The 13,637-nt window shown below is 37.7% G+C and overlaps 1 protein-coding gene across 1 annotated transcript in view; it reads left to right on the top strand.

The window, feature by feature from the left end:
* Positions 1–1,014: 1,014 nt before the first annotated feature.
* The window catches only part of LOC121905115 (NACHT, LRR and PYD domains-containing protein 3-like), a 37,520-nt gene continuing 24,897 nt past the window's right edge, over positions 1,015–13,637 (top strand). The window contains exons 1-9 of the mRNA XM_042423114.1: positions 1,015–1,051; positions 2,205–2,265; positions 2,837–2,886; positions 2,974–3,074; positions 4,094–4,231; positions 4,644–4,689; positions 4,917–5,142; positions 5,722–7,504; positions 7,602–7,775. Of these exons, the coding sequence (XP_042279048.1) occupies positions 4,113–4,231; positions 4,644–4,689; positions 4,917–5,142; positions 5,722–7,504; positions 7,602–7,775 (2,348 nt within the window). The 5' untranslated portion in view covers positions 1,015–1,051; positions 2,205–2,265; positions 2,837–2,886; positions 2,974–3,074; positions 4,094–4,112. The remainder of the gene's footprint in view (positions 1,052–2,204; positions 2,266–2,836; positions 2,887–2,973; positions 3,075–4,093; positions 4,232–4,643; positions 4,690–4,916; positions 5,143–5,721; positions 7,505–7,601; positions 7,776–13,637) is intronic.

Below are 13,637 nucleotides of genomic sequence, written 5' to 3'. Positions count from 1 at the left end.
GACGCCTCGAATATAGAACTCAACTTTATCCACATTTTTTATAGAAGTAAGAAAATAATATAGATTTAACTATAAGTAGTTGCAAATCTGCTTTGAGTTTTTACTGAAACATAAAGTTCAGTTTTATTTGTTGCTTTTGTGATTTTTCTCAGTTGAGATCTAAATTGAAGATTATTAAATATAAATATTCTGTGCAAAAATGTATTTCAAAGTTTATCTGAAGCTAATGTGAAGCTTCAGCGTCCAAATGAGTCAAATCAAGTAGATATCTTTCAACGTTACAGTCTTTTTAGTGCCAAAGTCCCTCTTTTTGTTACTATACTTCCACCTGCAGCTCAACAGGGAAACACTGTCCGAGGAAACACAAAGAGGGAATTTGATGCTAAAAAGACTGTAAATGTGTCAGATATCCACTTGATATGACTAACTCAGACTGCTGAAGCTGAATAGAAGCTTCACACAGACTTTTAAATGACTGTGTGGACACACTGTGGATTTTTACCTCCATCACTTCCATTGAAAGCACATTTGAAGGATCTTTTAATATCCAGTATGAACAGGAGGAATGATTACAGCGAGGAAAACCTCTTTCACTGTTCATATGGACACCTGACTGCTGGTTTAACACACACTTGAAAAGTGATGAACCGTCCTTTAACATTTACAACAGCAGATTTAATTACTACATGAACCCTTACCCTTACTTATTTATTTACAGTTATATTAGCAGGTGACTGGTAAAGTTTTATAAATGGCTCATTAGACCCATTATTAACTAATTACTTACTAATATTTGATGACTAAGATGAAGTCATGGCAGGAGAAGAACAATTAGTTCAGATGCAAATACAGCAAATTATCCGTCATAGTATCAGATCTCTAATGTTAAAACTATGATTTTATGCAGGCAGCATTAGTGCACTGGAGGCGTGTCATCAGCAGCATATCCAGTTCTGTGAAAGTGAAAGTATAACAGTTGTTTATATCAAAATTTCCCGCCAGTTTGTCTGCAGTCTCGGCGGGGCAGGACGGACGGAGTCTGCACTGAGCGGTGAGTTTCTCTCACATTAACGAAGCTTTGAGGAGAAAATTAGATTTAACATTAAAAATACAGTAAAACAAGTCGATGTGACGATGTTTGAGAATAAACAGTTTAGACTTTAGAGAGAAAGATGAGACAAAGCAAACAGAGCAGCTGATTAAACATAAATATTAAATATTACATGAGAATAATGTTGATGATTATTATCCTAGAAGTAATTTAACTTCCTCTCCCTCAAACGTCTTTATGTGCATTATACAAAATGCATTAAAATCCACATAGACAGTTTATCCACAGTGCATCTATATAAATATTCTGTATTTTCAGAGGGGTGAACTACGAAGCAAGTTCAACATACTCAGGCTTTCTTTGTGTGAGCTGGCTCGACAAACCCTAAACTCGTGATCAGAGATAAATGGTATCACGACGGAGGATAACAGTTGTCTTTGTCAACTCAGGCTTTCTGCTTCAGGCTATATGTGTGTGTATGTTTCCATTAAAGGAGGAGTTTGGCGTCATTGACTCGTTTTCCCGCACAAAATGGACCAATCGCGTGTCGCTACGTCAGTCAGCAGGAGCATATCATTATAATTGAGAGATATGAATAATATACATAATAAGCAAAAAGCAACGCTGTCGCTGCAATTAAGGCGAGAGAGGAATGCTGGCAGAAAATTGCTGATGTAAATGTGTTAATTAAAAAACGAATTCATTAATTTATTAATTACGTCATTAGTTTATATACATAGCTCTTAAACTTTAAACTTGATGCAGCAGATTTAAACATTAAACTCAAGAAGTGCATTCAGGTCTGACTCTGTCCCATAATGAAGGATGAGTGGAAATCACTTTAGATTCTGGTGAAATTAATATTATAGATTGAATATGATCTGTGATAAATACCAATAGATTCATAATAATTATTAATTATTGTAAGTGATTAATAATGACAGTATGAGGCTGCAAGCTAAATGTTTGTAAATGCTGGTGCACCCACCTGCTCTGCTGTAATACTAAATATACAGTGGTGGAAAGTCACTTAGTACATTTACAGTTTACATCACTGTTTTTCTGAGGTACTTGAGTATTTCACATGAGCACTCCTTTATTTTGTGTTTCACCATATGACCACCTCTCCTCTCATGTTTACTTGCTTCCACAGGTTTCTTATTCTTCTCACAGCATCTGACAGTATGTCAATGTACTCTGCAGTCTTCACAAAAGTAAGTGCAATGTTCTGTTCTGTACAGCTTTTTAATTTTATATTTCATTCTCATTATTTGGCATGTTGTAGGACAGGTGCACTGCAAAAATGCCAAATATATGCTGGTTTTAGCTTCTCATATGTGATGATTTGATGTTTTCTTTGTTAGACTGATTGTCTTTGGGACTGTTGGTCAAACTAAAAAAGACATATGAAGACGTCACCTTTGACTCTGGGAAATTATAACGGGCATTTTTCAGTATTTTGTAGACATGATTAATCGAGAAAATAATCCGCAGATTAATCAATAATGAAAATAATCATTAGTTGCAGCCTTAGTTTAAGACACTCTCCCTTTAGCTCTGAAAGTGGTCACTTACATGACACATAATGTGAGTCAAACACTCTGGAAAAGAGCCAACTGTATGTCTTTGATGCTGCATATTACCACCACTGCTTGTTTGGTTGCTCCTGGTCAGCACATTAAGTCTGAAAAGGTGTCCAGGTGGTCGTGGTTATTTATTACTTTGTACAATCAATATGTCATGATAAAAGACGAGCATTAATAAAACTAAATGTGTGTGTGCCAGTGAGGAAAGAAGCCAAGCCGAAAGAGCCAAACAAGAGGAAACAAAGACAGGTATATCCATCACATTCAGTGGAAAAAGTCACTGTAGGATAAAAAATAAGGAAATCCAGATATGAATGTAACTGTTTGTTCAAACAGGAAGAGCTCTGCAGGTGGCCACGTTATTTCCAAACATCTGACTTCCACATCCTGCAGACGTAAAGCAACATTATCATCATTCCTGTTTCTGCCTGATAAATGTAAGTTTAAGTCTCTTTAACTGCTTCATGTCTCACTTTCTTCACCAGTTGATCTCTTAACTGTGTCTGTTTGCTGCAGCAAGTAGTGAACAGTGGGTTTATCAGATTTCAGAGGATCTAATCATTCATGGGGTTAAGTGTCTTGCCCAAGGACACATCGCCATGCGGACTAGAGGAGCCAGGAATTGAACCACCGATCTTCCAATTAGTGGACAACCCGCTCTACCTCCTGAGCCACAGCCGCCCCATATTATTGGACATGTTGTTTGATCATGTCTAAAGCCTGGTGTTGGCGAGAATATCCACACAAACCTGGATAAATTTATGAATGCATATTTCTCCCAGTGTTTCAGCCCTCTGTCCAGACTAAATTGGCATTTTTTTCTCCCCATAGATACTGAGCTTTTACAAAACCATTTCCAGAGTGTGTAATTCTTAAAATTCAAGTTTGGCATTTCAGTATCCAGTTTCCATTCAAATGTAGTGCAAAATTTTAACCAAACTACCAGAAAATCTGGAAAAGTAAATTCAATATAGTGTACATTTCCACCTACTACTGTTGTGTGAATATTAGGAGATGATGCAGTCAGTACCATTAAACCATTGCAGAAGAAGAGGACACAACGACATGATGTCATTAAAAGAGCTGCAGTCAAAGCGCAAATGATGGAAAACATGATGGAAATATGATTTTTCTGTTTAGGTTTAACAAACTGAATCTCAGCAGAGTAACAGACTGTCTGTAGCTGTCAGTTACATCTGTTTACAGCTTCACCAGTTTGTTATGCTACATATCACAACCTCTTGACTTTGTACTGATGTTCTTTGAGAAATTTATAATGCAGTATAAAGTCTCTTTACTAGACTTTATACTGAGTAGTTGCATTTTTCAGCACCAACAACGGTGTGTTGATGTGATATTATGTATTTATTTTACAGCAAAACTGTATCAGATTGTGGTTGTATTCAGTGCTGCCAAAACATTGGTTGTAATCTACATTGTTACTGATCTACTTCAGAGCTGCTGAAGTCAAGAAGATGAGGAAATCTGAGAGTAGAACAACGTCTTCAATAATCAGTTCTATGTCTGCTAAGAGTGATCGCTCCAGAGAATATCCTCCAGACTTAAGCAGTGAACACAGAGCTTCAGGAACAAGGTAAGATTATCAATGCTGTTAGATGGTTATGATTGCAAAGAGCAAGATTTTATACCACTGGCCGTCATACTGAAATGAGAATGAAAAGGTTTTAATATTAAGTTTTATTATATTGGTAATAATAATCTGTAGGGATGTATTACTCTCATATCTTTAACTATTTGATATATATTGGAATGGGAAATCTAAATTCATAAAATAGCGGATTAATGTTGGACATGTAGGGAGACGTGATGAATTGTACCAAGAATAATTACAGTTTTAATATTCATAGTTATGTGTTGACTAATAGGATAAAGATGAATTCGATTGATTTCATAGTGGAGTAGGTAGAAAATTTACCGCATCTGACAAGACAGTCTACTTGATTTGAAAATGTTATGTTACTATGAGGACTATATGCTTTTTTCAGCAGCCAGATGGCATCGAGCTTTCAGCAGAGCCCAGACACACTGGAGGTGGGCAATACTGTATTTATCAATGAACTAATAATACATTAAAAATACAGAATGAATAATTTTTTGTTTATTATTACATTTTTCTAAGTCATAAGGGTAGCTATGTCTAGTGTCATTGCATTAACATAATTCCAAAATAAAACAGTGTTGTGTAACACGTTCCCTCGGGGAATATAATGTATGTATAAAAAATCTTATAGCTTAGTAAAAAACACTGTATTTGTCAGGTATTTGAATCCGAAGCTGTGGCCTTTCTAAAGCAAGCTGTGAAACAACATAAGAAGGTCCTTTTTACAAAACACAAAGGACTGTTTAAGGAAGACGAGCAGGAGGACAAACTCCCTGATCCACTGGTTGAGTTTGATGATGAAACAAGTGAGGCTGCTCTGAAGATTGCCCTCCATGTTTTGAGGAAGATGAATGAGGATGAACATGCTCACACACTTGAGAAAAGTAAGAGACTTCATGTTATCTTACTAGAACAGCTGATGTTCAATAAATGTAATACATTAAGTTTTTGTACCAATTCATCCATTTATTAACTTTGGTCCAGTATGAAACATCTTCACACCTCTCAGATAAATTTTCATGAAATTTGGTGCTCCCATTCATCGTTCCCAGAAGATGAATAATAAACATTTTAATTATCCTTTTTTTTTTCAATGAATACGACCAACAGGCCAAAATTTCAATTGGTCCAACTCATGACTGAGTCCCTGTCACCCTTAGATGCACTTTGCATGCCAATATCCTGAACGTCTTTGCGGGCTAATATTTGAATTTGAATTTGGGTTGAGCAAGGTTTTTTTTTTTTTCAAATCGTCCTCAGTAAAAGTATGCCAAATTAGCTATTAGCAACTCCTGTTTTCAGTGTAGCCATGTATGTACAGACAACTATCACTGGATTACTTTGATACTGAAGAAAACTTAAAATTATAATGATTCTCAGGCAAGTTTAGGAGTTATAAGGAGAGTTATGGGAACATAACAGTTTGGTCTTATTATTGATGTTACACATTTCTGTGCTGTTAGGTCATTATGGAGAACTAGGAATGTACCAACAGAAACTAAAATCTTCTGTGAAGACAAAAAATGAGAACTTGTTGGAAGAGATAAGTGCAGAGCAATGGCCTGTGCCTTTCAGAAAGATTTACACAAAGATCTACCTGAGAGAGGAGGGCAGTGGAGGGATCAACAATGAACATGAAGTGAGACAAATTGAGACCGCGTTCAACAGACGGAAATCTTCGGAAATTCTGATCAAGTGCGAGGAGATCTTCAAGCCTTTACCCAAACAAGAAACACCAATCAGAACGGTGCTCACCATGGGGATAGCAGGCATCGGCAAAACAGTGCTGACTCAGAAGTTCATGCTGGACTGGTCAGAGGGGAAGGCCAATCAAGACATCCAGCTCCTGTTTTCAGTTCCTTTTAGGGAGCTGAATTTGTCAAAAAATGAGAAACAAAGCTTGATGGAGCTCCTGTGTAACCTCTCTCCAAACCTGAAAGAATCTGGAGTCAAAGACCTGAAAATTTACAAAGTTCTGTTCATATTGGATGGTCTCGATGAGTGCAGACTCCCTCTGGATTTTGAGGGAAATGAGAGATGTTGTGATGCTACACAAGCAGCCTCAGTAGATGTCCTGCTGACAAACCTAATTGCAGGTAACCTGCTACCAGAAGCCAGTCTGTGGATAACTACCCGACCTGCTGCCGCCAGCTGCATCCCTCCACAGTATGTTAACCGGGTGACTGAGATACGAGGCTTCAACAACCTACAGAAGGAGCAGTACTTCCACAAGAAAATTGAAGATGAAAACTTGGCTAAAAGAGTAATTGCAAACATAAGGTCAGCAAGAAGTCTCTACATCATGTGCCACGTGCCGGTGTTTTGCTGGATTTCTTCTATTGTCCTGGGAAACATGTGTGCCAAAGCAAGTGGAGGAAAAATGCCAAAGACTTTGACTCAGATGTACATCCACTTTCTGGCTCATCAGACCACAAAGAAGCATGTCAAGTACGGCGAGGAGCAAGAACTGGACTCCCAGGGGAATAACAAGGTGATCATGTCCCTTGGGAAGTTGGCCTTCCAGCAGCTGGAGAAAGGCAACCTGATCTTCTATGAGGAGGATCTCAGAGACTGTGGAATTGATGTCAAAGAAGCATCTGTGTACTCAGGAGTGTTCACTCAAGTCTTCAGGGAAGAGTTCTGCATGCAGCAAAAAGTCTTCTGCTTTGTACATCTGTCAGTTCAAGAGTTTCTAGCAGCTTTGTATGTCCATGTGATGTATAAGGTGTCTGGTGTAAACCTGATGATCAGCTCTGAACAAATGACCCAAAAAAAGCCTGTATCTGAACTGCACAAAGCTGCAGTGGACAGAGCTTTACAAAGCAACAACGGCCACCTCGATCTCTTCCTGCGTTTCCTCCTCGGACTCTCTCTGGATTCCAGTCAGGCTCTGCTCAGAGACGTGAAGATACAGGTAGAAACCTGCGACTCCCAAAGTCATGAGGAAACCATCAAGTACATCAAGGAGAGAATCAGTCAGACTCATCATCCAGAGAAGTACATCAATCTCTTCCACTGTCTGAATGAGCTGAACGACCACTCTCTGGTGGAGGAGATCCAGAGCTACATGGAGTCAGACCGAGACTCAGTGATGGACGAGTGCTCTGCAGCTCAGTGGGCAGCTCTGGTCTTTGTGTTGCTGACCTCACCAGAGAAGCCAGAGGAGATCCAGCTCAAGAAATACTCCAGAACAGAGGAAGGCCTTCAGAAGCTCCTACCAGCCATCAAAGCATCCGAATCAGCAATGCAAGTCTCTCTCATCATTCACAGTTTTATTTTTAATAATCATCCATTGAGGTTGCAAATTTAAATAACAAATTGACTTTGTCTTTCTGTTTATCAGGTTGAATGATTGTAATCTCACTGCAGACTGCTGTAAGGAGCTGTCCTCCACTCTCAGCTCAAACTCTAATGAGCTGAATCATTTAAACCTTAGTGACAACAACTTACAAGACTCAGGAATTGAACTTCTCTGCACCGGACTGAAGAGCCGACACTGCAGACTGAAGACGCTGAGGTGAGTCAAAGCTGCAACTGACAAAAATGTGACTGAACAAAGATTTTTGAAGTCTTCAAAAATCTGACGACTCAGTGCAACTACAGACAGACTCTACAGTATACTAACCACATTTTAGACTATGTTTTGAAAGTCATGGTACAAGAACCCTGGATTTGGCTAACAAAAAGGTTTCATTGTAGTAGCAGCAGTACCACCACTTTGGCCCAAACTGAAATAGCTCAGCAAATATGTGTTCATTAGCATGAAAGTTTGTAGATTTCCAAAGTCTCCAAAGGATGAATCCAATGACTTTGGTGATCCTCTGACTTTTCATCTAGCACCTTTATGAGAACAAACTATTTGGTTGACTGAAATTTTGTCCAAATTGACATTCATGTTCCCCACAGGATAACTTTATCCAATTTCATTTGTCCAATATGTTGGTGTATGACAAAAAAACCTGCAAAACTAATGACATTCTCATTAGGTTTCATCACTTTGTTTTTAGTGCTACTTAGTAAATGACAGCATGCTAACACACTTAACTATGAAAGTAACCAGGTAAACATTACCTACAAAGCATCATCATGTTGAACTGAAGGAAAACACACCTGTTCTTGTGAGATGATGACTTCCAGACAGATGTCAAAGAAAAAATGGGAATGCTGCTCACTCATATCTCCACTACAATCATTTATTTGAAAGATTCTGAGATTAAGTACAGAGCTGCTGACGGGGCTGTAGACTCTTTGTCTTGCACTAGTGCAGTTCTTTCTTGCAATACTTTTTCACTCAATCTAAAGGTGGTTGTGTTCGACTACATAAAACTTGAACAGAAACAAAAAATAAAAAGTACAGCAAACTTGATACAAAAAGCAAAAGTGTGTCATTCAGATTCTTTTTTCAATAATTTACTTTACTTTTGCTTAAAGTTTTAGTATGAGACACGACAACATTTGACTTTTTGTTTTGACACAACAACCAAGTTTTCAATATCTCATATACATTTACTGGTTGACTTTTATACTCTCTACCACATTTTACTATTAATGTGCAAAATAATAAAGAATGACAATGAAGACTTGACAGTGTAATACAATCCAATACAAGAACCCTGAAAAAAGTGTGGCCATTGTAAAGCTTATAATGTTCAGTTTTTGACAGGTGTTATTCAGCTATGTGATCATTTTAATGTGGTAGTTTTTTGTATCTTTGCATTTGATTTCGTCATTTTGCATTGTTTGTCCCTTCAGGCTGAACCGATGCAGTCTCACCCAGAGATGCTGTGAGAACCTGGCTTCAATCCTGAGTACTTCATCACCTCTCAGAGAGCTCGACCTGATTGACAACGACATCAGAGACTCAGGAGTTCAACTGCTCTGCACCGGACTGGGAAATGCGGGCTGTAAACTGGAAACCATCAGGTATCATTTCAAGCAACTATTAATGCAACTTTAATAGTTATGAAGAGTAACAACCAGCTGTTAAAGGTGGATTCTGTCACTCTGTCACAGGTTGTCGTTCTGTAACATCACAGAGAAAGGTTGTGGTTTCTTGGCCTCGGCTGTGAAGTCCAACCCGTCCCACCTGAGAGAGCTTGACCTGAGCTACAATCACCTTGGAGAAAGTGGAGTGAAGCTCATCTCTGAAGCTCTGGAGGAAGGACGATGTGAATTTACCAAACTGAGGTAAAGAAAACAGTTTGATGGTTGTTTTCAGCCAGTCAGTCGGTCCACCACTTTGATCTAGACTGCTCTCTGAACAAGTATTGGATGGATTAAGATGAAATTTTGTACAGACATTCATGATCCTCAGAGAAAACATTCAAAAATAACCTTGGTGATCCTCTGACTTTCTCTTTACCGCCACCAACAGGCAAAAGTCTTCACTTATCCTGTGAAATATCTCAACAACTATTAAATGGATTGGCATTCATGCATTTGTATAGACATTCATTGTTCCCAGAGGATGTATCCTACTGATTATGATGAACCACTGATTTTTTTTTTATGCTAGCACCACCATCAACTATTGGATGAATTGCCATGAAATCTGGTTCACCATCATCAAGTCAAAATTTCCACTTGTCCAGTACTTTGATTTATGACTAAATATCTCCAAAAGCGAATGCCTTCAGCCTCAACTGTAGTGTTTAGTGTTGTTTTTTACTGCTGTGATGTTTTCATGGGTCAAATTAAGAAGTTTGAAAAACCTTCAGAGAAGCTTTAATCATCATGTTTCTATCTGCTCCACAGAGTCAACCACAATGCAGAACACTGGTTTAAAAGAGGACTGAAACAATGTAAGTTTGGATTTTCTATTTGTCAAAAATCTGTTGTACTTTTACTTAAGTAGGAGTTTTCATACAGGACTTTTACTTGTAATGCAGTATTTTTACATTGCTGTACTGGTAATTTTACTTATGTAAAAGATCTGAACACCTCTTCCACCACTGACTATACTGTAAGTCTTTAAATCTTATTAACAGAGAAATAATTTCCAAAATGACCAACAGCACACTTATTATAAGGTCTGAACTTAGAGATTGACACCAAAATGATTGACTTAGTATTTTTTGAGAGAAATTGAGGCATTTTGAATGGGAGTCAGTTGGAGCATCCTACAGCCATCGGTGGCACTTAAAGGTACTTCGGCCTCAAGATGTGGTTGCTGCTGCTTTGTCTTAACACATGAAGCAATTTTCCTCAGAAAAATGAGGCTGTTTTTAAATATTCATCATGTTTTTAAGCATTTCCTATCAGTTTAATCCATGGTTATGTTAGTTTTACCAGTGAATTAACAGAACATGAAGCATTAGTACTGTAGTGATGGATACCTGCAGTTTAAAATACCTCAAGCACTGATTTAAACAGTGATTACATTGTTGACTGGAGCTATGTTTGATGTTTCCTGATGCATGGATGCCTGCCAGCCATTGAGTAGTAAGTATTTTCAGTGGCGGTGGTATAAACTGTCAGTATAAATGTCTAACTGCTTGACTTCTTCCTGCCATCAGATGCATGTGAGCTCACAATGGATCCAAACACAGCCCACAAACTCCTCATCCTCTCTGACGGGAACCGAAAAGTTAGCCAGGGCCAAGAGGAGCAGCCGTATCCTGACCACCCAGACAGGTTCAACTTCTCGTTCCAAGTCCTGTTCCAACAGGGCCTGAAGGGCCGCTGCTACTGGGAGGTGGAGTGGGAGGGGAACTGGGCTGGGATCGGAGTGACCTACAAGGACATCCGTCGCAAAGGTCCAGACCAAGACTGTGTGATGGGATACAATGAGATATCCTGGGGTCTGCACTGCTCTGCTCCTGGCTACCGAGTACATCATAACTACAAGAGCATCGTCCTTCATGTCCCTCTGGCAAGTTCTCACAGACTGGCGGTGTATCTGGACTGGGAGGCTGGCATGCTGTCCTTCTACAGAGTGTCTACTGGAGGATCACTGACACACCTGCACACCTTCCACACCAAATTCACCAAACCGCTCTACCCAGTTTTCAGAGTGTGGGGTGAGGGCTCCTCAGTGAGGCTTGTAAGTGAAACAGCTTAAATAGAAGAAAAGACTTGATTAGTCATCGTTCATATTAACATTCAAACAATCACAATGATCACTTTTAGGTGTGCCTGCTGTTCGAGGCATGTCCCAGAAATCTGTTTTTAGCCATTCATACAGATACATATACACATATATTTTACATATTCAAATTATGCAGACATTCAAGGTTCCCAGACAATGAACTGACTTTGGTGATCTCTTGACTTTTTCCTTGACATATTAGTATGCTGATGATAACATGGCAGTGTGGATTCAAAATAAGCTAGTTAGTTATTTTTTAGTTAGTTATTTTTGTGTCATGCACATATAAGTACCGGGATCACATGGACTTATAAGACACCAGACGTACGGTTACAGTGGAGAGAAGATCATAACTCGTCACATATAACAGCACTTTGTTAACTTTGCATCATGTGTATTTTTAGTTATGCACAGCAGACTTTACTTTGTTGATACTGCAGCATTAATTGTATAAAAAATCTTTTGTAATCTGTGTATATGTATATTGGACTTTTCTGTGTGTCATCTTCATACTGCAACTTGTTTTAAGTCTTAATTCAGACGGCATCCTGGAGGGTCACTGATATGTTAATCATGTTCTATAGCATGTACAGTTTACAACCTGCATCAGAGTTTTTTTTACTTTATTGCTTCATTGAATTATTAATTGAGTTAACTATTTGTTACTGAGAGGCAGATTGAAAAAGGGGAGAGAGGGATATGTGACCTATTGTAAATTTAGTCTTGTTTCTATTCTTTTTTATCCGTAACATATAAAACCAATATATACTTATACGTAACATACATTCAGTTATTTAAAAATCCTTTTTCATCCTTTTTTGAAAAGCATTTTAAAGCTAAGAAGATGAAGGGCAACAAAGGACATCCCTGTGTTATAGCCTACCTCTGACATTTTCCACTGTACGCATATATTTCTTTATTTACATTTTTAGCCTGAACTTAAGTGATTTACATTCTAATCTATTAAAACATATTGACAGCTCAGCCATTAACCATAAACATTTTAAAAATGTTTCAATATTATTTCACATAATTATGTAATATACTGGTAATATTTTTCTATGTATATTTCTATCTTTAATGAAGCTAAAAATTGCAGTTTCAATTACACAGGATCACTTCATAAAGGGGTAAAGCAGCGTCCATTTCTGTAACACTGCAACACCACTTGATGGCGCTAAAGTAATAATTTTCAAATCCTTCACAAAATGACAAATATTCATCAAAAGTCATGTTTTCATATTTTATATTTGGTCTGACCAACAGAACAAAAAAATCCCCAAAGATATTTAATTTACAATGACATGAAAGGAAGAAAAGCTGCATATTTATTGATATTGTACTTAGTAAATTAATTAAGTTAATTTTAAATTACAGGGTTAGCTAGTATATTGTTCACTAACAATAAAGGGTAAAGATAATAAAAGAGCCCTAATTTTGCTGTGGTCAGAATAATTCATCAATAAAATGAACACGAACATTGTAGTTTTTCTGGAAACAACTTATGATGTGAACTACTCCTGTTGATGGCTAGTTAAACCATACTTATTCATAAGAGAAACTCATTTTTGCTCTTTTCATAGAGGCCATGCTGACAGTAACAAAAAAATAAACAATAAAAAATACATCAGACTTATCCTTGACTTGTTTACCATTGTGAGTCACACAAAGATCTGTGATGACACACATTTTCCCTCCTTTTTTCACACAAACATCTGTGATTCTTATCGAGAGATAAATATTAAATATTAAAGACATGCAGTTAAGGATTTTGTTCAGTTTTCTGACTATTAATAAATTGATAAATTCAATTAGGAAAACTTAGCTTAACTCTGAAGAAAAGAAGCACAACTGTCTCTGGCTGTCTCTGGAGCCACAAAGAAATTTTGAGAGAAGCACAGAAGCAGCACACTGATGATGTCAGAGGGCTGTGATTGGTTGATCGCAATGTTGATCCAGGATCACGTCCTACTTGGCTAAATCACGCCGTGCGTTTAGGTACAGCAGTTAAACATTAGTGCAATCCTCTATATTTATCAGTCTGTTATTTTTAGGGTTGCTGAGTTTTGGTGCATAATTTCCTGGTTTATATATTTGTGAAATAAGTGTTAATATTTTGGTATGAAACAACTAACTAAATAACAACTGCAGAGAAAATGATCTACAGTTGTTATTTTGACAATCAGTAAATCATTGAAGTCATTTATCAATGCAAAAATGCAGAACATCCTCTGGTTTCAGTCTATTAAATGTTACTCTAGGTAACTCTATAATGAAGTTATAAGCAGATGT

The sequence above is a fragment of the Thunnus maccoyii genome, chromosome 10, assembly GCF_910596095.1.
Source record: "Thunnus maccoyii chromosome 10, fThuMac1.1, whole genome shotgun sequence".
Lineage (NCBI taxonomy): Eukaryota > Metazoa > Chordata > Actinopteri > Scombriformes > Scombridae > Thunnus > Thunnus maccoyii.
The sequence above is the reverse complement of the archived record's forward strand: the minus strand, read 5'-3'. Positions and strand labels throughout refer to the sequence as shown.